Source organism: Argiope bruennichi, chromosome 7, assembly GCF_947563725.1.
Source record: "Argiope bruennichi chromosome 7, qqArgBrue1.1, whole genome shotgun sequence".
NCBI classification, from domain to species: Eukaryota; Metazoa; Arthropoda; class Arachnida; order Araneae; family Araneidae; genus Argiope; species Argiope bruennichi.
In genome coordinates this window covers 130,376,795-130,401,750 of record NC_079157.1, presented here as the reverse complement: position 1 = coordinate 130,401,750, position 24,956 = coordinate 130,376,795, and the positions used below count along the sequence as shown (strand labels likewise).

At 27.0% G+C, this 24,956-nt stretch overlaps 1 protein-coding gene across 2 annotated transcripts in view; it reads left to right on the top strand.

Moving 5' to 3' along the window:
• Positions 1-24,956, top strand: part of LOC129974980 (E3 ubiquitin-protein ligase SMURF2-like) — a 100,055-nt gene that overhangs the window by 68,443 nt on the left and 6,656 nt on the right. The window contains exons 5-16 of one of the 2 annotated variants that reach the window (XM_056087816.1): positions 793-958; positions 3,655-3,738; positions 4,341-4,645; positions 6,407-6,656; positions 8,928-9,231; positions 14,908-15,011; positions 15,168-15,282; positions 15,413-15,591; positions 17,145-17,282; positions 21,373-21,493; positions 21,987-22,188; positions 23,288-23,372. In XM_056087816.1, coding sequence (XP_055943791.1) covers positions 793-958; positions 3,655-3,738; positions 4,341-4,645; positions 6,407-6,656; positions 8,928-9,231; positions 14,908-15,011; positions 15,168-15,282; positions 15,413-15,591; positions 17,145-17,282; positions 21,373-21,493; positions 21,987-22,188; positions 23,288-23,372 — 2,053 coding nt within the window. The remainder of the gene's footprint in view (positions 1-792; positions 959-3,654; positions 3,739-4,340; positions 4,646-6,406; positions 6,657-8,927; positions 9,232-14,907; positions 15,012-15,167; positions 15,283-15,412; positions 15,592-17,144; positions 17,283-21,372; positions 21,494-21,986; positions 22,189-23,287; positions 23,373-24,956) is intronic. The other variant, XM_056087817.1, reaches the window with a different exon arrangement.

The following is a 24,956-nucleotide window of genomic DNA, read 5'->3' as shown; positions in this document are numbered from 1 at the left end:
TAAAGGTTATTCTTATGGAATGCACAACTAAAGTAAGAAAGTAAAAATGAAAATACATAGCAATCATTTAAAACATTCATTTACATGGGGGAAAAAAAAAACATATGCTGAACTTGCATCCTATAATATATTACAAAGTTTTAGCCATTAAAATCTCATGCAATTCTAATAGTGATTACAATAATGACATTTATTAGATGATTAGTAATTATATAATTCAGCTATACTGCATAAATTGGTAGTTATATAAGGAGCATTAAAAAAGAAATGTGCCGTTGGTCAAAGAACAGAAATCATTACTTTTATGCCAGAAGTATTGGCCCTGACTGTTGAGGCATTTGTCCCACTGCAACTTAAGGTGCTGAGTGATTGTGCTCCTAAATGTGCATTCCAATATCTTTAAACCATTGTGTTTTGCATCACTTCAACAACTATACAAACATTTGGTAAAATATATTATTAATTTTGCAGTCAATATATTCTGATTTTATGACATAGTTACATAAAACAACATCATTTCTTCTACAATTGTTGATATGCTTTACTCATTTATACATAATTGAATATAAAAATTTCTTCTAATTTCTGAAATAACTTCTATTTTCCCTCAATATTGTTTTTCAAAATCGTTTAATACACATTTTTTTCCTGGTGACTCTTTGAATATTTGTAATACTGTATTACATATTCCTTTGGTGTTTTTCTTATGTACTTTAAAGCATGTTTTATAAATTGTGAATGCATTATAAAATAAAAAATTTAAATTTTTTATTTAAATTCTGTATTTTTTAGATCAGCGATTGGACTTGACTAAAGGCCATGCTGATGACCCTGAACCTGTGAAAGGACAAATTGTTATAAGTCTTCTTTCACGAGATGGCCGGGGTTCAGGAAGTGTAAATGTTGTAATGGATCGTTTAGGCAATTTAGGGTTTTCTCCTGATGAATTGCCGGAAGGGTGAGAAGAATGTATTCACATCTATCAATAATTTCTTTTTCATTTTAATATTATTTTTTCATGGAATAGATCTTAGTCTAAATATAAGAAACTACTTTTTATTGTAATGAAAAAAAAATCATAGTTTATTTGTTTCCACCTTTATTGAAAAATGTAATTGATTACCTCAAAGCTGGTGGAAATTTTAAAATTAAATAGCATGCTTCCTCAGGATCCATAGCATCATTAAAAGTCCTTAAAACTGCTTATTTTTTTTAATCCTGGTGCTTATATTTTTCTTCTATGGAGGGGGGAAAAACATTTCACAATGCTAGACCTGACTGATTATAGGCTGTATTTTCTTTGCAAAGTCAGATCTTTCAGTGTTTAATGCATTTAATGAATCTGGAGTTCAGTGAAAAAGGTTTTTATCTTAGTTTGGGGACATATTGATAGAATGGGGAAAATAATCCTTTCCATTTATTTGATTCTTCTTTCATCCCCTTTTGCTTGCTTAAATCAAGAAAACATCTTCAGATTTTAGAAATAAACTTTATGTATTCATGTTATGTTTTTAACAATAACTTCAACAAATCTTTGCTTTTTCTGCGCATGACTACTGTTTGTAAAGCATTTGTTAGTTATATATCAGTGTCATTTTTTTGACTTTCTGTTAATGAATTATTTAAGTATTTTTATTTCAATTTTTGTGCAAAAGTTAAGAAAAAATATGCTTGAAAATGTGCATTTGATTCGTTATAGACTTTAAAGTTAATAAATACACTGAATGATTCAAAGCTTCCAAAAATAAAAATAAAGCAAAATGTAGATGATGCACAAATATTACTTATAGGTCACTTGTTATTCTTGCAAAAAGATACCAAAAAGAAATTAAAGCAAATAAAATTCATTTTTTTACTTTTTTGTATATGAACTATTCAAAGAAAAAGATTTGTAATTATTTCCAGGAAATTTGAACCTGTGGTTTTGCCCTATCTCCACAATTCAAACCTCCAATTAACGCATTTTAAATATTATATGCATCTATGAACACAAAAAATGTTTTGAGCTGGAATTTCTTAATACAAAATTTGCAGATTTCAACTAAGTTTTGAATTCCTATTTTTTTGTTTGTTCGTTTGTCTTTTTTTCCGCAAATTGCTACGTCAGTAAAATGTGACACACAATTTTAGCATATAAAGTAGATCAAGGTCAAAATTTTGAACTAAATCCATCAATTTGTTGACCATTCTGTTGGTATATATATTCATAGGCATTCGAACACTGTAATAAAAAAATAGAGATAAATGAAATTTGTCAAGTTATCTTTTTTCTAAAATTGTAGCTCTGTCATAAGTTTTGGATTTAATTGGCTGGCCAAAAAGTTTCTGAGTGTACTTTGTTTCCCCCCCCCTTCTTTTTTTCTTTCTATACTTGGACTCTGAAAATAAAAATCTGTGTACTCATGCCAATCATAGCCTTGTTTAAGGTCACTAATTCTTATGGCTGAGAAACAAATGATAATGTTCATTAGTAAGTTTGTGAAGAAACAATGTAGAGACATTCTCCACTGGTTTCCACATGTATTTAGGATAGAATGCTTTAAGCCATTTCTTCAAATATATCCACTTTCGCCTTTATGAATATGATGTACGTAAGTTAGAAAAATAACAATTGTGCTTTTTAAAGTTTTCAGAAAAAAAAATTTCTCAGTAAATTGCTAATGCCAGTATGATTTTTCTGACAGTACATCTTGTTCTGCAATTGATAAATTGAGTGCAGACATAAGAAGGGATAAATTACTGAAAGATTTTCATTCTACAAAATCAATATTCAATAACATTATTTGCGTTTTGAGTATGGATTGTCAGTGTTGAAATTTTTAAAATATTGGAATGCATGATTTAACTTCCTGCATAATAAATGTATCTTTCTTTCAGTTGGAGCAGAAGTTTTAGTTTTAAAGTTAAAAAATGAAAAATATTAGAGAATGTGATAGAAATAAATGATTTTGGGTTTATTTAATTTGATTTGCTTGTATTGAATTTTTGCCATTGAATTATGTGAAGTTACAGTAAAACTGCAATTGATTTTATGAATCTGGTACTTTGCTTCAAATGTTAATTTTTTAGAAAGGGAGAAGTAGCTGATTTTCATGCTATTTAAGCTGTAGATCTAAGCGAGTATTATGTGTTAATGTTTGTCATATGTATGAGTTTTTGTTTTGAAGATTTCAAGTTTGTACTGCCTCCCTTAATTTTGTAAATGAATTACAAATTCAATGGATTCCCATAATTTTCAGCATCCCCTCCCTTTTTAGTTTTATTGTCTGAGTTCAGAATATCAAATTGTTTATTTTTCCCCCTATTTCAAGCATCAAAAGGAATTATTGAACCCTTTTCCTCCAACAGGTTGTCTTTTCTTTCACATTAATAACAAAAACTTCTTTCTGAGTGATTATATTATTCATAGTTATGTTTATTAGCTTAATTATTGACAAATTAATAAATTTTTAACAGAATATTATTTTAAAATTTTATTGTTTTATCATCTTTTTAAAAAAATGTGTTCTGAGCTTTCTTTGTATATGTGAAAATTTTCTATCAGAGATGAGCTTATTTTTCAAATTTGAAGAATTTTTAATGGACACGACATTTTTATGAATTACTTATATTCAAAGGCTATTATTTTAATGAAAGCATTTTATGCAACATTAGGTGGGAAGAAAGAAGAACAGCTTCGGGACGAGTATATTATGTGAACCATTTTACTCGGTCTACACAATGGGAAAAACCAACAAGGTGAATTTAATTTCCTATTTTACAGTTGAATTTGGGGGATTTTAACAGTTTCTAAACGTTGCTGATTTGCAATAAATTTTTTCCTTCAAATTTCCTGATGTCATATAGTTTTTCTCATTATTTATATTTTTTATAATGATAATCAATACCTCACTTTTATATTTTAAATAATTTCTTTTAAAATATTATTTAGGATGTGTATTGTTATTGCTTTTTTTTTTATTGCTTGCTTTGTTATTTTGTCATATTTTTATAGTAATTTACAGCCTAAATTTTTGTCATCCTCCATGGCATTGTAAAATAGTGTTTGTTTTGTATCTTATTTTTAAAAACTAAACTTGCATTTTCTTTCTTTAATTCATTTACTTTAATTCTTCAGACTTGGTTAACATGTTTCCTCAAAAATGTATTTTCTCAAATTGAGGAACAAATATTTCAGGGTGGTAACATATTAACAATTTAATTGGAATTTCTATTTCTATTTGTTTTTATTTTTAGCAATCATTAATGAAAGAAAACATCTTTTATTATTTAATACCTATTTTTGAAATAATATAATTAATGTTTATTCTGTTTTTTAAAAATATTAATGTGGTTTTCAGAGCTGCATATGAGAATGAGCCGGCCAATGGGCTAAGCAACAATAACAACAATTGTCGACCAGTTAGCCAAGTGTGTAATAATGCTGTCAATAATAATTCATCAAATTCATCTTCAAACATGAACTCTAATTCCAGTTCAAATAATAATAATAATAATAACTCTATTAGCAACTCTGAAAATACTAATAATTCTAGTAATGGTGTCACTAGTAGTAGTGGTCATTCCAGAAGAAGATCAACAAGACATAGAAACTATTTGTCAAGAAATCACCTTCATCAAGCTGTTGAACTTCCTGATGGCTATGGTGGGTATTCAATTAACAAAAAAATTCCTGATACTTCTCTTATTATATTAATTATTGGTTCTTTTTCTAACTAAAAGTCTGTTTTAGGAGTTAGGCTTTCAGCTGTAAATTATATCACTTACCTGGTTGTTTTAAGTCTCCAATTTTAAAAATTGTACTGGTAATATACATGAGAAATAACATAAAACTGAAATTTTTATTTTAAAGAAGATATCTGTAATACTTTGATTATAATTGCATGCCACTGTTGCTTTTTCTAATTATTTCTCTTCTTCATTTTTATGATTTTTGGCTATCTTTTGGGATTTTGTAAATCTTTTGAGTGTAATTTTCCATTGATCATTTTATATATATCTTTTTCATTGTTTGTATTGATCAATATAGTTGTTCCCGGCCTTCTCTTGTTTTAAGAAATGTTTCTGACAGCTAAATTGTAGTAAAGTATTTCATGACTATAAATATCATTGAGATGGACATACACTTTAAAGTTCTGTTGATTAAATTAAATTAGAACTGTGATGTAAATTTCTCTGAAACTTGGAAGTGTGAAACATCTACAGACAGTATCACTAGAATTAAATTACATGAACATTTTTAAAAATTTGCTTCACTTGCAAAAGTCGCTATGTTTTAAAACTTACTAGAATTGTGCTTATTATATTCTTTTTAATGTCATCATTGTTCATTTTCGATGTCTTTTTAAAGACAGATATTATGATATATAAGTATCTTTTATTTGTGTTTTCTAGCTTTATGAAAATATTCTTGTGGAATATAATTCTGAGATATTAAAAGGCATTAAATTTGACCAACTAATTGAATTTGATTTTTAAAATTTAAATTTGGAATTCCATCTTTGAATTAGAAATTTTAATATGTATTTCAGAATCTAAGAAAATCCAGCAAATAATAACCTTGCAATTTTTATTTTAAATGAAAGTTAATGAGCACTAAATATGTCATTAATGGCTATTTGCCACCCTTTCCCTCTTGCCTTCATTTTCGAGAAGAAGTATTGCAAAGTAAAACCTTGACACAGTCCCCAGCCCCAAAACTGGATCAGTTTTATTTGCTTATTGGTAAACAAAGATGACAAGCTACTTTGTTAATTTGCTTAACAAAGTGAGCTACTTTGTTAATTTGCTTAACAAAGTGGCATGCTTAGCTAAAATTTAACTGGGTCAGTTTTGTTTTATCTATGTATATCACTTAGTGTGCAGCTCTAACTAAACAAATTGTTTTATGCTTATCACAAGAGTATAATTTAAAACAGGACTTTTATTTGTCATGAGAAGATGTGTTCATCAAAATTAGCTTATGTTAATGAACCCTATTAGTATGGGAGTAGAAAAACTGTTCATGAAAAGTGGCTTATAAATAGTATAAATAACTATGTTAAATAATGTGTTAAATTGGAAAACTATTATATTTTGATAAGACTCTGCATATTTTCCTTTTTTTAGATGCCAAAAAGGAAGGCTATACATATCAAAATAAATTTAAATCATTTTGATCATCACATTTGTATTTCTGTTTATAATCATAAAAATATTACTCATTAGAATGCATAATGATTGTATATTGTTCTAAAGTTTAGCATAAAAACATGAACTATTTGCCTTTAAATCCAAACTTTTGAAAACTGCTGAATTTATTTTATTCATTTATTGGCAGCCTTAATTCTTGGTTAAGTCATGATAATTATGTTTTCATGTATTTGCTCAAATGCATATTTGATTTTTTCCCTCTCTGTTTTCGCAGAAATTAGGACAACACAACAAGGACAAGTTTATTTTTATCATGTTGCTACTGGAGTTAGTACATGGCATGACCCTCGAGTTCCTAGGGATCTAGCAGGAATTAATGTAGAAGAACTTGGGCCACTTCCAGCTGGTTGGGAGATGCGTCACACGATGAATGGACGGGTTTATTATGTTGACCACAATAACAGAACGACTCAGTTCACAGATCCTCGTTTATCTAGTAGCTTAGCTGTTCAAAATATGCTCAAGTAAGTAAATGGTGTTCAGTTTTAACATAGAAAATCTGTATATTCCTGTTAATTTTAACTTTAATTACATTTTGTCCAAAATTGAATAAAAATTATCGAATTGCTTCCAAAATTTGGTTGCATGAATTAAATAAATGCATTCTGTATTCCTGCTCATTAAAAAAATTATACTTGATTCTCTTCTCTTCATTTCTAATTTCTTGACTTCTTGCTCATATCTGTTTAAGTCTATGCTATATTCTAAAACATTTCAATATTATAAATAAAATAAATACATTGAATAAAAATAATTTTTTGAACAAATTTTTTATTAATATAAAGGTTAAAGAAATTTCTTCATTTGCAAATCATTATAATGAGCTTATGAATCTTCAGAACCTTTTCCCTCAAATTCATTGCCAGGGTATACAATTGCTTGGCATAAAATTGAACTAAATTAATTTTTAAAATTAGATTCTAAAAATAGTTGAAGAGTGTATTATTATTGAGAATGCATAAACATGCAAAAATTTCATCTTTACTAGCATAAAATATATGTCAAAAATTGTAAAAGTTGAGAAATTAATCATTTAATATTAAAACAATTTAACTTGTAATTTGTTTTATTTTTATGTATTTATTGTAATGTACAAACTAATAAAAATTTAAAGACTTTTAAAAACAAATTATAAGTAGTTAAGTGTATCTGACTGTGTTTATTAATTCTTTTCTTATATATTGTAGAAAAGGCTTTCACTTTCATAAAAAATTAATTAACAAGACAACTTTTTATAAATTTTCTAATATAATTATTTTATTTTATTAAGTATTTTTCATATATAATCGTTATCTAATATTGGATATTTGTAAATTACTATAACCCATTTGATTAATTCTTTTTTTTTTGATAACTGAAATATTTTATATAAAAAAATATTTTACATTAAAAAGAATTTTGTTATATTCAAAATAGTTACAAATGTAATCCTCCTTCAAATTTGTTAACTTCATGAACATGGTACAAAAAATTTAAGAGATTTATGGCTGGCAACCTGTATTTCCATTTAAATATTAAAATCCAAAATGAAATATAAGGTGTTTTTTAGAATCAGATTTCAGTGCAATTAAATTTCATGAAACTCATAAAAAGCAGACTCAAATATTAACAATCTTTTGATGGTCATTAGAAGGAACTGAGAGCATTTCTTTTACAAACATTCTGGCAAATTTTTAACAACAGGAGAAAAATAAGAATAATTATCCGAATAAAAAAGCAAAATAATGCTTAATTTTCTTTTATTAAATGTAAAATTAATTATGAGTTATTTTGTAGCCAGATTCGAGAAATTGTGCTTGCCCCCTCTTCCCATCGGTAAACCTTTGATGCCTCCTCTGTGCTAGTGACATTCTTAAAAGAATATAAATGGTTTGTCACAATATTAACTGCTAGCTCATAAATTCCAGGAGTTATTAAACAAGGAATATTTAAATTATCTTTTACTGCTATTAGCAAATCTACACTACTGGATAAATTATTTCCATAGTCCCCATAATAAATAGTGATTGGGCAACCTTTGCTTCAATCTGTGCACCTTAATAATAAAGTTAATAAAAATTTGCTCTCTTCTGTATTCTGTAAATCAAGCACTAATGATAAATGAACTGTTGGAATATGCATACTTAAATCAATGATGGTTTCTATTTTTTTCAAATCCATATAAATAACAATCTGATTTAAAAGTGTAGCAAGATTCTGAATAGATTCCAATTGCAAATAAGTTGATTATTTTGGATAAGAGGAATCATTTATTTCAAATCAGATTTACTTCAATCAATATTTGAATGCTTGTTGAATTTCCTATCATTATGTTTCTTTGCAATGTAATTCTTTCAAAATATGGGGGGAAGGAAACAAGGTAGACAAGTTACCTCTCCCTCTGAAGGTCGGGTGTCATTTCCACCTTCTTTCCAAAGATGCGCTCTTCACAGCTGTAAGATGCTCCAAGTGTCTCTTCATCTCTAGTGAAACATTACAAATGATATTTTTTTTCTGTGTATTGGAAACTTTGTTTTTAATTAAAACTTATTTGATTATGTTGCAATACGTTCCTTGTTTCTCTTAACAGTTATTCTTATTAGAAATTCTTCTTTTGTTGGTGTGGTAAAAAATCAATAGTATTGATTTTTAGTATTGGAAATTATTTTTGAATATCTCATTTACTTATGTAGATTAGATTGAATTAATATGAAATAAAATTAATACCATTTCATAATTTTGCTTGTATTATTCAGTACCAGAAGAAGTAGTGGTACAGAAAATAGCAGTACCATTCCTAATGGCAGAGTTCCAGATCCTCCTCAAGTTATCCCTCCGCCCAATCACAACCTGAGTGCCAATAGTTCAAATAATCAGCCGCCACCACTGCCTCCTTGCAATGCACCAGTTCCTCTGTCTGTGGAAATATCAGACATGCCTTATTCAAAGCAGAGGAGAGATTTGGTTCAGAAACTTGCTGCTCTGCGGCAAGAATTGCATGCATTGCAGCCACAATCTGGTCACTGTCGTCTAGAAGTTTCTAGAAAAGATATATTTGAGGTAATATCTTTTTAATGTATACTGAAGACTGTGCATTGTAAATTAATGCAACTTATTTACAGTTTTGTTATTTAAAAGAATATTGTGTAGTGGACCTTCATTAATTCAAAGTAAAGGAGATCGGGGGGGGGGGGGGATGATGTTGAAGAAAGTTGCTAGTTATCAAAAAATATTTAACTGTTTTAATAAATAATATATAGTTGGTAAATAAACAATAATGAATGAAGTGCTAATAATCACATTTAAAAAAATAATAATTTTAAAATAAATTCTTTAACTAAAGTAAAATATTACTTTTAATAAATAAATGGTGTATTGCATTTTCAAATCTAAAATTTTACATTAAACTATGCAAATATTGAGACTTCTTAATTTACAAAATCAGGAATAACACCAATTTTTACAATAGAAAATTCAAATAACCTAAGAAAAATTCAAATTTATCAGATTAAATAGAAACTAAATTTCACGTTTGTTGAGTTCGAGTATATAGATTGAAATAGTCAGATTGTCTATACTTGAATTCAGTAACATCTAGATATGGAAAGAGATGTTACAAACTGAAAACCAGAACTGTCCAAGTTAATATAAGGCATCTTTGCATTTTACTGCAGAACACATGATACCAATGTTAGGAATGAGCAGTTAACAGACAATGAATAGAATTAAATTAACAAGATTAATTTATTATTTTGTATAATGAAAATTGTGACGAATTGTTCAGAAACTAATTTTCTTAGTTAAGTTTAAATTTTTAATTATTTTATTTAATATTAAAAAAACGGAATGTTTTGGGTTATTTTATTCAAAATCTGGTAGATTTTCCACATCAGACAAACATTCTAAAATTGAAATTACCTTTACTAATCAGGGAATATGTTTATGTCAGTATAAATATAGTCATTCCACATCAATTCAACAATTGGTGTAAACTTCACCATTTCAAATTTGCTTGAAATTTGGCAGAAATATACTATTGTTAAAGACGTGAAAAAATATGAAGTTTTATTGAGATATGCCATGTTGGTTTTGAATTACAAATCTTAAAGTTCTCATAAATTAGGTTAAAAATAACAAATTGCAATTTTTTTAAATTATTGAAATTTTCCTAATTCCTGAAGATCTAGGATAGGTGCCATTTTATAGCATTTTTATGCTCTTTTTCATGATATGCAATACTGCATAGTTCCAGATAAAAAAAAAATCTTAAAATCTGAATTTAAAATTTTAATTTAATTGTTTTTAAAAGTACATATTTTACAATTTTCTGTGAATAGTTTGCTTTGTTCTGAATTACATGACAAAATATAAATTGAAGATGATTATAGCTTCATTGTAGAAAAAATAAAACATCTTTTCTATTAATTCAACTTTGAAATAATGATAATTAATACATTAATGCTAATATTGACGATTTTATGAAAATAAGTGTAAACATTGACATAAAGATTCCATTAATGTATTAAAAAATGTACTATTGAATAATAGGATCTGTTTATCATTTTAAGCTTGAAAAAGCTTCATTTGATTGGTCTACATCACTATCAAGAAGAGCATAAGTTCTTCTAGTAGAAGACACAGGATTTATTTCTGCCAGAACATCCTTATCTGAGATCTACAGAATATTGGCATTTCTTTGATAAGAGAAGGCCCAGATGGATAAAGAAAGGTTACCTTTACTTCATTGAGTTCTTCATTTTTCTTAAAAACATATTTAAGCTATCAGTTTTCTTCATAGACACCAGTGATGGGGCCTGAAATTTCAGTGAATGTAAATTTATAAGACAATTTTGACATATCCTTTTCGAAAGCTTTTGAACCTAAACATAAGTTTTTCGCTATTATTTTAGATGTAAATATAGGAATTAATGTATACTAATTGTTGTGTTCCTTTGATAGGCAATGTTTGATCAAAGTGATGTTTCGAGAAGCATTCTGATTCAACATAATCTTCTTGAGTTGAATTTGCAAAATCTATGTTGGTATTGTTTTGAATCACCCATTTAAGAAGTTGTAGTGGCATTTGAATTTTGTTTTCAGATGGTCTTTGCAAACTGGTATAAGTTGCCTGTCTCTTTTCAGAAACTCCCTAATTCATCACTAGGCCCTTTATCATGAGCTGTGGCAAAAATGTGCCTCTCTTCTTCCACTTTAAAATCTTTTTGATGAAAGCAGAAGATTAAGAAATTTTGTTTTTGTATTGAGCAGCAAATCCGTTAGAAAAATAAAAGATCTTTTTTGGAAAATTTCAAATTTGGCTGCCAAAAAAAGTATAACTGTATTGTGCTCCTAAGATATCAGAAATAATTACATAATTGGCATGTTGAATTTAGTTTTCCCCTTTAAAATATATAACCAAAGGATAGATTGTGACCTGTTGGTTTGCCCAGTGGTAGCTTTGTGCATCATCTTATAGGATTATGTTGTAATTTTCAGAAAAATAAGATGACATTGAACTCCTATTCTTTCAAATTTTCATTTCTGTAATAAAAGATTGCCTCTGTTGCTTGGCAATAAAATTATGCTGAACTAAATAGGAAAACCTGCTGTAAAACAAACTAATGAATTCTTCTGGACCTTTCTCTAAATTTTTTTAGATTACAAAGGTCAATTTTAACCCAGTGGCAAAATTGTATTTTTCTTTCCAATTTTCAGCCGAAGATTCTTCCATAATTTTACATATCAGTTCCATCTGGACAGTAAGCACATTTTTCCATGTTGTAATTAGTAGATGATAGATTACAAAACATTTTTGCTAGGCGCTACTTGTAATTTTGAATTTTACTATTTCTTACAATAATCAATGTAGTATTTTCTATTATTAGTTTTATGTTTTGTTTAGTAGTGCTCACATAAACAAAGTGTGTGCTGCTTCAATCAGTTAATACACAATGTTTAGACTTCAATTCAGCAAATTTAGTGAAACTTATTTTTATGCTGGTAAACTTGCCCTTAAAATGTCTAAATGCTTCTTTAAGGCTACATAGTATGTCTTTTCGAATTTTTTTTTTTTATTTACTTCCATCTGCTTCTGCAATAGTCACACAATCTTTAATACCTGGAATTGCCCTACTAATCTCACCATGCTCATTAATGAACGTACAATTCCAACTGTCTCTTATTAGCATGCTTTTCCCTAGTTTCAAATTTGGATTTCCCAAAAAGCTTTTTTTCCTTAAGAATTAATTCTTTATGATTGTCTGAACATGTAATTTGGTGCTTTCAATTCACTCATTATTTTTCGGACGCTCTTATTTTCTGATAAATATATTGGAAGCTTTAAGTTTTTTTGTCATACTTGTACAATTAGAAAACTTAATGTTCAGTTTTTTAACGATTTTTGTTTTCTCAGTGCCGTTATCCCTTTCTGAAGAACTTCCAACAGCAATAACAAAAAATTTGTTTTTATGACATTCTTTTTACTTTCTGTGTGCCATAATTTTTACATTTCAATTTCCTTTTAACAATGGGGATATATTATTAGATAACATTTTCAACACTTTGTGCATTTTTAATACAGTAATTTCTTTCCTATATTTATCATGCATTTTTGAACCATTGACTATTTAGGAGTACAATTTAGACATCCATACTGTAACATTTCTCAGTTTTTTTCTGTTGCTAACAAAGTGATTTCTTTTCTTTAATGGATTTACAGCACTGAATTCTCAGTGTTTTAGTTTCCATATCTGAGAAAGTAATGTACAATTAATGTTAAATTATTAATCAAAACATTAATTAGCAATAATATTAAACATGAATTTAAAAAAAAAATATTCTTATATTTTCATTGGATTATAAGCATTTTAAATTTTCCAATAATATTTTCACTTAATAAAGTTCTCAAGTAATAACAGTATTAATTTTAAATAATAAGAAAATACTCGCACTCTAATTTATTGCACATGAACAACTCAGATTACATTTGCACAGGAATGACTGTATTCACTGAACTTGCTACAACTAATTTAAACAGGCTGATAATTCTAACATAAAAAGTTGTCCTTGAAAATTGATATTAAATTTATGTTTATTCTTTCATTTTTCCATTATTTCATTAAAAAATTTATTTATCATAAATTATGCATCATTATTAGAAATTATTGTAATTATTAATTTAGTTTATTATATAAATGTCATTAAAATTATTTCATGAAATGAAGATCTGGTTTTCATTTTAAAATAAAGTCATTATAATCCAAGTTTATATTTTACCCTGTGGTTTATAATAATTCACACTATTCATGTAGTTAACATGAATAGTTTGAATTATTTTAAACTATGTAGTACATGTTTTTAAAATATGTACTTTTTGACAAATGTAAATTTAATTTTGAGAATTTTTTTTATATTTTTTTTTTATTTTTTTTATTTTTTATCTGAACTTATGTAGTTTGCATATCATAGAAAAGAGCATGCAAAATGCTGTAAAGTGGAATGTACTCTGAGCTTCTAACCCATTTAAATAAGTTTTTATGGCTATTTAAAAAAATGCTGTTCTCTGATTTTTTTAGCACCATTTTTGGGAACTTTAGGGCTCTATAATTCATAATTGACTTGACATATAAATAAGATTTCATATTTTTTTAAGTCTATACCAATAATATACTTGTGCCAAATTTCAAGAAAATCTATGTTGGTGAGGGTAAAAATGGTCCTTTTCTGTATTGAATGGGCATGGAATGATCCATTAATGATAAATAGTAATTTATGTTATTATGGGTGCTGCTGTATAGTAACACTTTTTCTGTCTCTTATGTGATATTTTTTATATAGATTTTAATTCTTCCATTCTAAGGGAAAGGGGGTCCCATTTTTGTGGTAGTAAATTGGAATGTCTTTGACTTAACAAATGTTAGTAATTTTTTATTACTTATTTGAAAAACTTGTATGTATAAATCACTAGCTATATAGAGCTTGGTTATTATGCAAGCAAATATTAGCTTATGCTTAGTTATTATGGTACCACCTGCTTTTGGTTACTAGCTAGTTTGCCAGGTTTATTGGTTACTTAAAATTTTAAATGTGAATCATTTCTGTGTAATTGATAGCTTCTTCGGTATATTATGTTTAAATTTCAAATTTTGATAGTTACGTAATACTATTTTTGAAGTCTAATGCATATATGTTCATTCTTCTCCTATGTTTCTTTAATTTTTTGCTCTTTCATTTAAAATTTGAAGTTTTTTAAGTGGAAGGTGATTAACCTCAATTAATTCAGTAATGTGCTTCCTGATAGTTCATATAATTTATAAGAATAGTAAAAAGGACCATGCAACAGAGATTCTTTGTATGCATCACTGATTATAAATTGTTTTATTATATATATATATATATATATATATATATATATATATATATATATATATATATATATATATATATATATATATAAAAGAATATCAAGTCTATCCAAAAAAAATTATAACCTAATTGAAAAGATAATTTTTTAAAATTAAAAGCAGTATAAAAACCACTTTTGTGCAATAGTATTTTTTAAAGTTGCCCTGGAAAAACCCTAAACTCTTGCTCAATTTTTAATTACATTTTTAAAAATTCATATCAGTGTGCATGTTTTTAAAGTATATAAACTTTGTTGGTATAGCTCTAATTTCTATTATTTTTACATTCTATTATTATTTGGGATTAAAGCTCTCTTTATGATTATATTTATAGGAATCTTATCGTTTAATAATGAAAATGAGGCCAAAGGATTTAAGAAAAAGACTAATGGTGAAATTTAAATCGGAAGAAGGTCTTGACTATGGAGGTGTAGCAAGGTAATGCTTTTAAAAATAGTTTCATACAGTAATTTAAATTTACTATTTTTTCTCCTGACATTTAAAAATTATTTTTTAAAGTTTTTTTTAAAAGTTATAATTTTATTCATTGAAACTTTTTGAATCTTTCAATCTCATTATCTTCATTTTTTATAGGGAATGGCTTTATTTATTATCCCATGAAATGCTCAATCCATATTATGGCTTATTTCAATATACAAGAGATGATATTTACACCTTACAAATCAATCATGATTCAGCAATTAATCCTGTGAGTAATAGTAATATCTTTAAATCTTATCTTTTTTTAGTTATTGTGGCATGAAAATTTTTTCATTAAGATGCCATTTTGAAACTCAACAATATTTTTAATTTATTAGTAATTGTAATAATTTTTTTAGGAACATTTGTCATATTTTCATTTTGTTGGCCGAGTGATAGGGTTAGCAGTGTTCCATGGCCATTACATTGATGGTGGTTTTACTTTACCATTCTACAAAATGCTACTAAATAAGCCTATAACATTAGATGATATTGAAGCTGTTGATCCTGAATTGCAAAGAAGTCTGAAATGGATGCTGTAAGAATAATTTTCTGATTTTTAAATGTAGACATTTCAGTTTTAATAAGTATTTTCTTATTGAAAATTATTTAAATTTATGTAATCCATCATTTGAAAGAATTATGTAATCTGTTGGATGTAATAGTGTGGATTTTTTCACTTTTTTAGATTTGTGATATATAACATCGATATCTTTCTCAAATTTTGTTTTAAAAAACAAATATATCATTTAGAAATTAATTACGTTTGTGATAACTGTTACATAATGTGGAGCCTACTTGAAGATTGATATTCATTTGTTATGCAACTTTAAATAGTCTCGTTAAAATAAAAATACATGTCAAGGATTTTAGTTCAAAAATTTACCTCAAAGTGTTATTGAAATATATTTTAGGGATAATATATTGTACTGTGTAACTTGCCAAAATTCTGTACATTTCTGTTTTGCAATAGTTCCTCTTCTCCTTGTTAATATATATTTCAGTTAGTAATTGATATTAGAAAAGCTAAGTTAATAACTAGTAGCTACATCAAAATACCTTGCTGGACACACTGAGCTGTCAATAAAGAGATATATAAATATAACAATTCATACAATTTCTACTCCATACATTAACCCTCTGACTGCTTATGCTGCGATTTCTGTGTATTTAAAGTTAGTTTCATTTTTGATGCATTTCTCATGTTTCATAGGCTAATAAGTTTATCGTTTACAGATTTGAATTATATCATGCTGTTATTGAGTTGCATATAATGACCATTCACTTTGTTTTAATAATATTTCGACTTATTTGCTGATGTAGATCTTAATGAGGATTTTTAAAAAATTAGTTGTCAAAGGGTTAAAAAGCTAATTAAACTTATCAGTTATTACCAGAAATGCAGGTAAAATATATCCCATTTTGTTGTGTTAATAAAATATGTTTATGCATGAATTTTCTGTGTTACATTTTAATCCTAACTTTTAATTATATCATTATTTTATTATATAAATTAGGCAAATATATTAATTGTACATTTTTATTTCTTAGTTGCTTCCTAAATGTTTAAAATGTAGTCACCGCCGCATCCATTTATAGCTAGAATTTGCTGCTCTGAAGAGAGAATCGCAATTTTTTATGCTTTTTAATGGTCATAAATTACCATTATTTTTATATACATGATGTGTATTTCAAATATATTGTTGTCACTTTTTTTTTCTTTCCTTGACTATAATAGTTGAGATGTATATGATTGTAGTTTATAATACCAGTTGAAACAAACATGCTGCTCACCTCCAAAACTGCATCCACCATTTTATTTTTTATAAAATATGATCATGCTTGACTAAACATTCAGTACTCCCAAGGTCTACAAAATTGAAGAATAGGCTAGGATTCAGTATATGACAAATACTTTTAAACTTATCAGGCCATTATTTTCACTCTAAATAGTTTTGTATTGATAATAAATTGTGCTTAGGGATTTAATGTTGTCATATATGATTTTCTTTTCTATTTTTATATGAGATACATTTGCATGTTGCCTAGACTTATGTGGTTATTCCTAATGATATTTTCCCTTCTTTCCAGAGACAACAATATATCTTCAGTCATTGATACAAATTTTGCTGTTGAGCACGATGCATTTGGTCAGATTCAGGTGCATGAATTAAAACCAAATGGGAAAGAAATACCAGTGACTGATGAAAATAAGCGAGAATATGTCAGGTAATCTACACTCTACTATAATTTTTTTTTTTTTAATTGTACAGTTTCCAAATCTTGATTTATGGCACACTTTCTGAATCCAGATTTGTTCATGGTGCTGTTTGTAAGACTCCAACTAATCTTTTTTTGAAAAGCAGCTAATAATTTTTGCATAAATGTGATAAACACGATTAAAATACATTTTTGAATCACTTAAAAATTTATTGAATAAGTGTACCCAGCAGCAATCTGGAGTGCTTCAACTTCCTCACAGAGGCAGTACAATGAGATGCTTTGTAATCTTCAAAAGTACTAAAGTTGAGATAATTTTAATTATGTTTATTACTCCTTATTTGTTCAATTTAATTGAATGATTTGAAAAAACATATAATGATTATCAAGTTTAACTATCCCATTGATTTACAAAGCATCTCATTGTACTGGCTCTGTGAGGAAATTGAAGCACTCCAGACTGCTGCTGGGTACACTCTGCATAAAACTGTAATAATGTATTCATTTGTATACTTCATTGTATAGGCATGTATTTAATATTTCCATTAAATCTCTAAATGCTAATATGTTATTTTTATGTTTTCATTGCTTGATTACCAATTAATTGATTGATATGATTAAATTTTGATTTGATTTCATTGGCACCATAAGGAGTGAGTTTGATAACAAAAAAAAAAAAAAAAAAGTGATTGCAAGATTCCATAATATTTATAATAATGGATTGTAAATTTGAAACTAAATAGTTGGAAAATATTGTAGATGATTTTAAAAATTTCGGTGTTTGCTTCATAAATTGGAACTAGCTTTTATGTGTTTATTTGAGCTTTATCTTCACTTTCATATTTATCTTCACTTAGTGACATACTTAAATTTATATTGTTTCATGAAAGTTAAATATATCTAAAAGTTATTGATTTTTAAAAAAATTAACAATTTCTTATTATCTCTTGCCAAATATGAGAGAATTTTTGTGAGAGAACATGAATGTTGACAATTGTTTTATATTAAGAGTTGCCACCCCATTGAGAAAAATATAAAGAATTTAAAAATCATCTATAAAATAGGAACAATACAAGGAATTTTGAATTTTTTTAAAACATAAGGAATTTCAAATAAATTTTTACCTCCTAAGAAATATTAATCTCTTTAAACATTGCAAGAATGAAAGATTGTTACCATAGTTCTAATATCTAAAATATCTATCAAATAGTTCTAATATCTATTCTATCCATCATTTGAAGAATCTCATTCCTTAATTATCCTTACAGGTTTATCTCCTCACTTCTCTTTTCTTATGCATAAGTCTGTCCAATTTCCAAGAGTTGGGGGGGGGATATCAGTATTGGAATAGTGATTACAGCTACTTCGATATTAGTGGAGCTACTGAAACTGAACCACAACATTTTCTAGCAAAGTGTTTTACATTCATGAAAAATATTACATATATATATATATATTTGAATACTTGTCCAAAAATTTGCTATTTTAAAAATTGTATTTTGTTTAAATCTTTTTTTATTGAAAAACATTGTAGTATTATGTGGAAAGTGAATAGTTTATTTCCTTTTTATTCCAAAGCACAAATATCCACTTGCATATTCAAAACTTACAAAGATCCAGTTTGAAATTTCCTTAACATTAACCTTAGCAATTCTAAAAGGATCTTACTTACTTTTCAGCTATTTACAAAAAATAAATAAATAAATAGAAATGTAATAAAATTCCATGCAACAAAAATTTTGAATATCTTGGATTAAGCTTTGACAAGAATCGAATCTTGCTTTCATGCTTCACCTTTAAAAAATGCAAATAAAAATAAACAAAATCATACAAAAAAAAAGCTGTCATATGAATCACCAAAGCTAGTTTGAAGTTGGAAATTGTCAAGTAAATATACTTTTAAAGTTATAAAAAAAATATTCTACAGATTTGAAATATGGTTGGTTTAAAAATAACATAAAAATCAAAAGTGAAATACATCAATTACAAAAAACTGTCTTATTAGCAATTAGTACAGTTTCAAATGAAGTATTACTGGCCCATCATGGCTGTCCTCCTTTAAATATCAATCTGAATATAACATGTTTAAAATACTCAGAAAACTGAAATAAAAAGAAGGAATAGAAAGCTTGCACAGTATGAAACAGAATAAGAAAGTGAATATGAATAAACATCTAAATAATGGGATTGATATTTTTATTATGACAGCAATCAACAGATAAGAAATCGACTCTTTACAGGTGACTCTAAAATTAATGATGCAGTTTTTGAGCTTTTTTTCATTACTTCAAAGAAAAAGGCTGTAAAATATCTTCCATCTGTGAAATAGCTTTATGCTTTTTCTGGCTGCAGTAGTTAAACAGATTCATTTCGTTATACAATTGGGGGGGAGAAAAAAAAATGCTAACATGAAAATTATTACTGGTTTTGGATTTTCTTTAATGGCAATTGCATGTACAAGAAAAAAGACTAGTAATTAATAAATTAAAAACTGATATTGAATTTACAATAATAAAATTGCACTCATCTGGATTAGAACACAAATTGGATATAAAAGAAATTTTTTAAAAATGGATAAACGGGTTAAATATAACATTAACAAAAGAACAAATTGAATATCATTTTGCTCACTTGAATTTCCAACTAAAAACTAGTTATAATAAAACAATAATTGTGAAATGGCAAATAAGATATGCTATAGCAAAAGGCTGCTGGACAAAAAAATTTTATTAAAGTTAAAACAAGATTACTAGGAGATTTTTATATTAACCAATTCTACACCAACCATGGAATTTTTCGAAACCATTTGGTATGACTCTTCAATAAACCAACCAAATATGCCTGCAGATGTATAGAAAACACAGCAGTGCATACTCTTTTAGAATATCCCATCTGGAAAGATAACAGAATCTTGAGGACTAAAACTTAGAAAAGTTTCGATATCAGAAATTTTATGCTTGTCCTGCTCTTTCATAAACATGTTAAAAAAATGACCACCTAGACATGAAATCAACCATCTGGACATTCCTGTAATGGGAGTGCACTATTCGAAATAATGACTTTGGTTATTTTAGACTTTACCAGTTACTACAGAGGGCAATTGCTACATCCCAGTATTAATTGGATCATTTTATGTAATAAATAGTCCATGAACAACTATTTTACTAAATTAATTGTTCATTAATGAACAATACCAATACTCTACCAGATGCAATTGCATTTCCTGATCAAGAAGCTGCAACTGCAGCTGAAGAACTCATTTGAATATTATTTGTAAATGTATGCCTATGATATTACTTTCAAATCAAAGAACAAATTTTTATCTTTCACTTCATTCTGAACCCTACAAACTTTTAGAAATTTCAAATGTCACATAGTATCCTGATTTTGATAGTGTGGCCAAAATATTTTAAATCGTATTTCATTATTGCCTTCAGGAATCAGATTGATTGAGATATATACTTACCATAGTTTCTTCTTGCTTCTCGGAGCATGCCCCATGAAATGACTGTATGAACTCCATTGGGTATGCTTTTTGGGGCAAACATAATGATCGCCTTGTGATATCCTCTTTGGACAGTGGAATGATTCTCCTTCCTCACTGTAGGAATTCATTCCAAATAACCCTGTGCTTCTACTACAGACCTTTTTGCAATAAAAAGCCAAAGCAACACTTCTCAGAAATACTGTTTGTATTGTACAAATTAGATTTTTTCATGTGTTAAAAATATTTGTTATAACATGTTATTTTAAATCATTATATGATGTTTCCCATCACCCTCCCCCATTTGTTTAAACGCTTTCTATGTATAATGATAATTTTATTTGTGGTAAAATTATAAAGCAGTATTTCTCTTAATGGTCTGTGGATTAAATGTCACAATCTAACTATTGTCAAATATAATTGTTCTTCCTCATATCCAGTGCTCTGACATATATTTAAAAAATGCAGAGTTATGTGTATGTAACTAATATTATGTTTAGTAAAATTGCACTTTATTTTGTTTGATTAATTTTTAACTTGTAATCCGTATAAGCATTCATCTAGTTTAATTCTTATCTGTAATATTTGCATTGAATTTTAACTTCTTTTTTTCAGACTTTATGTAAACTATCGATTCATGCGAGGAATCGAACAGCAGTTTTTAGCATTAATGAAAGGTTTCAATGAATTAATACCACAACATTTATTAAAACCTTTTGATGAAAAAGAGTTGGAAGTATGTATGAATTTCTATTAAGAAAAAATATTAAATCATTTAATTTATTCATTTCACTGAAACTGCAAATATCAACACTTTTTTTCATTCACAATTTATTATAAGATTATTAAAATTATAATTATATATATTATAATTTAAATTTTGGAAGCATTTATCTTTATCCTAGAAATATCCTAATAAAATGAAGAATATAAAGTTTAATTGAAATTTAATTACCTAAAATGCTGTTTTAGTAAATTTTATTTTATCAAACAAAAGAATTTTTTTAAAAATTTTAATTTTTATGAACGATTTTTACATTGTTTTTTTATTTGATAACCTAGATTTGGAATGATATCTTTCAAAATAAACTTTGTTTTTGGTATTTATTGAACGCATTTCTTTAAAACCTGAATTGTTTGAATTCAAAATGAATTTATTAGAAAGCATTCATTCTTTGGAAAATTTCATTTAAAAATTGTTTGATTTATTTTTCTTTTTTCTTAAACAGTTGATTATTGGTGGTTTGGGGAAGATAGATCTGGAGGATTGGAAAATAAATACACGATTAAAGCATTGCAATCCTGATACCAATATTGTTAAATGGTTTTGGAAAGCTGTTGAAAGTTACAATGAAGAACAAAGAGCTCGACTCCTTCAGTTCGTCACAGGCAGCTCAAGAGTGCCACTTCAAGGTTTCAAGGCTTTGCAAGGTAAACTTTTTATAAAAATTTTTCTCTTTTTCATGGGTTTATTTAATTCGCATACTTTGCATGTGTGATTAACGGGAAGACCACCTGATGCAGTGATGATCATGTTATGACTTCAGAAAAATTACTCAGATCAAAGTATCTCTAGCCAAAATTCATCCACCATAATGAACACCTTTATTAAAGGTTTCTGATTGTTGGAATCCTTTAAAATTTAAGGGTAGAAAAATAATTTTTTTGTCATTTACTTGCTTATCATCCTCCAACCCTTTGTAGATGATGAAACATTTCTCCCCTCTTATCTCCAATTTACTGTCAGAATTTTTTTAAAACAAATTTTGTGCTAGTAAATATATATAAAAGTGGGTGAATTCGATTCAAAAAATATGTTAAAAATGAAATTCACAAACAGAAAAAGCCATTAATAAAATGAACAAATATCTTATATCCATCCTTGGTATGGCTAACTTATAATTTGTGTTTTTTCACTATGGCATTTTTAGATTTATGTTAACAGGATCACTAATTTTGAGTCAAGAGGTATATGCCAAAAGCTATTGAATCTGTGAGGATTGATTGATTAGACTTTATATGTTATAACATTCTAGAAATTAGATGCGAGTTTGTGTCTTATGGTATCAGAAAGTTTTTCTGAAATTGATGCCTTTCTAGCCTTGATGCTGTTATTAAAGTGAATATTTTTTCACTTAAATATATACACGGAAGATATGTAACTACTATTTATATTTATCATTTGTTATCTTGTATGAATAATTTAAAATATTGAAATGAGAAATGACTAATATGTAAACAAAGGAAGACAAAGTTTTCTAATGGCTAATTTTAGTGACATGCAGGTGACTTTTGTTTTATTCAGTAGACTGCACATGTCATTTGATGTTCAATTTCTGTGATTTTCCTGATGGCATCATCTGATCCTCCCACTTTTTACTAACATTGTTGAATGCATCAACTGGCTGCTGCTCCCTTTGATGCATTATTTATTGTGTTACCCTGCCATTTATTTTTAGAATAAAATTTTATCTTAATTATTGTTAATTAATTAGTAAAATCAAATTCATTTAAAGAAATATCTTTATAGGTTCTACTGGCTCTGCAGGACCAAGACTTTTTACTATTCATCTTATTGATGCAAATACAGATAATCTTCCTAAAGCTCATACATGGTAATTTTTTTTTAATATTTTAAACATATTCATTTCTGTTTCTCATTTCCCCTGTTTTAATTTTTACACTGTAAGTAAAATTTTCAAAACCAAAATAACAATTATAAACCCAAATTTTCTAATTTCCATTGAATTATCTAATATTATCTATTTTTATAACTTTTTTTTCCTAAATGTACATTCTTCCTAAAAATCAGTTGTAAGAATTTTTGTGAGTGTATTGATAATATTTCTTGCTGTTTATTAGAATTAATTGATTACTAAGAATGAAATGTATTTCTGTATGTAAAGCAATGAAGGATTAAGAAGCAATTCTGATTTAACGAAAGTGATTTTCTTGAGTTTGTATCAAAATTGCTCTTATTGTTTTACCTGGTAAAAAATTGAAGGTAAAAAAAGAATTGAATTTATTTGTTAACTTGATTTTAAAATAAATTTTTCTTATTTCTTCTATGTTCTTGTCTTCTGTTTAAAGTAACATAAATATCATATACTTCAGTCAATCAATATTTTTTATATATTTAAACCTACTTCAAGTATTTATAACATTCAACTATAATTTTTTTGGTTTATATATCTTGAGACATTTTGGCAGAATATCTCGAAAAGTTTAAATGTTAACCGTCATTATTGGTTAGAATATTATGATATAGTCTGATTGTTACTGTTAAAATGCTTGCCAAATACTTGCCATCTTGGATAGTGATAAAAAAAATTATTTTGAAATACATAAAATTTCCATTTTATATAGTTACAAATTAATTGTTAGGAATTGCCATATTTGGGATATGAAAAAATATTGAATTTAAAAAATTATATACCATATTTGAAAAAAAATGTACATTATATCATAGTGTAAGTATGTTAGATATTATGTGTAATAGAGGAATTAGATTATGATTTTTTTATATTTTGAGTTTTGATATATCTTAATTAATATCAGAATAAAGTATTTTTGTTATTAATATATTGTTTCATGAGTATTTAATAATTAGAAAAAAATGGAGAAACAAGTTAAACTTAAAATCTAAAAGTAAGTTACCATAGACATTATAAATCAATACGAAAATAAAATTATAAAGATTTCGGATATTATATGGACTTTTAGTTGAATCGATAAAACTATTTAATTCCTAAGCAAAAAATGTCTTTAAATCTATACTTATAAAAAAAAAGTATGTGCACATGCAGCGCGCAGGTTGTTGCAAACCAAATTTTAAAATTTAATGTGGAAATTCTTTCATTTATTGTTTTGTTATTCTGGATGATTTTTCTCGTGTATTTTTCCATAATATGACTTCTAATAATCTTTAGAGCAGGGTATGTAGGTTCCTTACAAACAAGTCCTTAAAAGCTGCTTATTTTTTATAATCCTTACATAAGCGCCTTAAAAGTACTTTTTTTTTTTATCCAGGTAAGATTTTTTTTTTCCCCCGATGGGAAAAAAAATCATTTCACAATGCTAGATCTGTCCAATTATAAATTGGTTTTTCTTTGTGATGTTGGATCTTTCAATTTTTAGTTGGTTTAACAAATCCAGAGGTCAATGAAATAGGTTTTATCTCAAGTTAGGAACTTACTGGT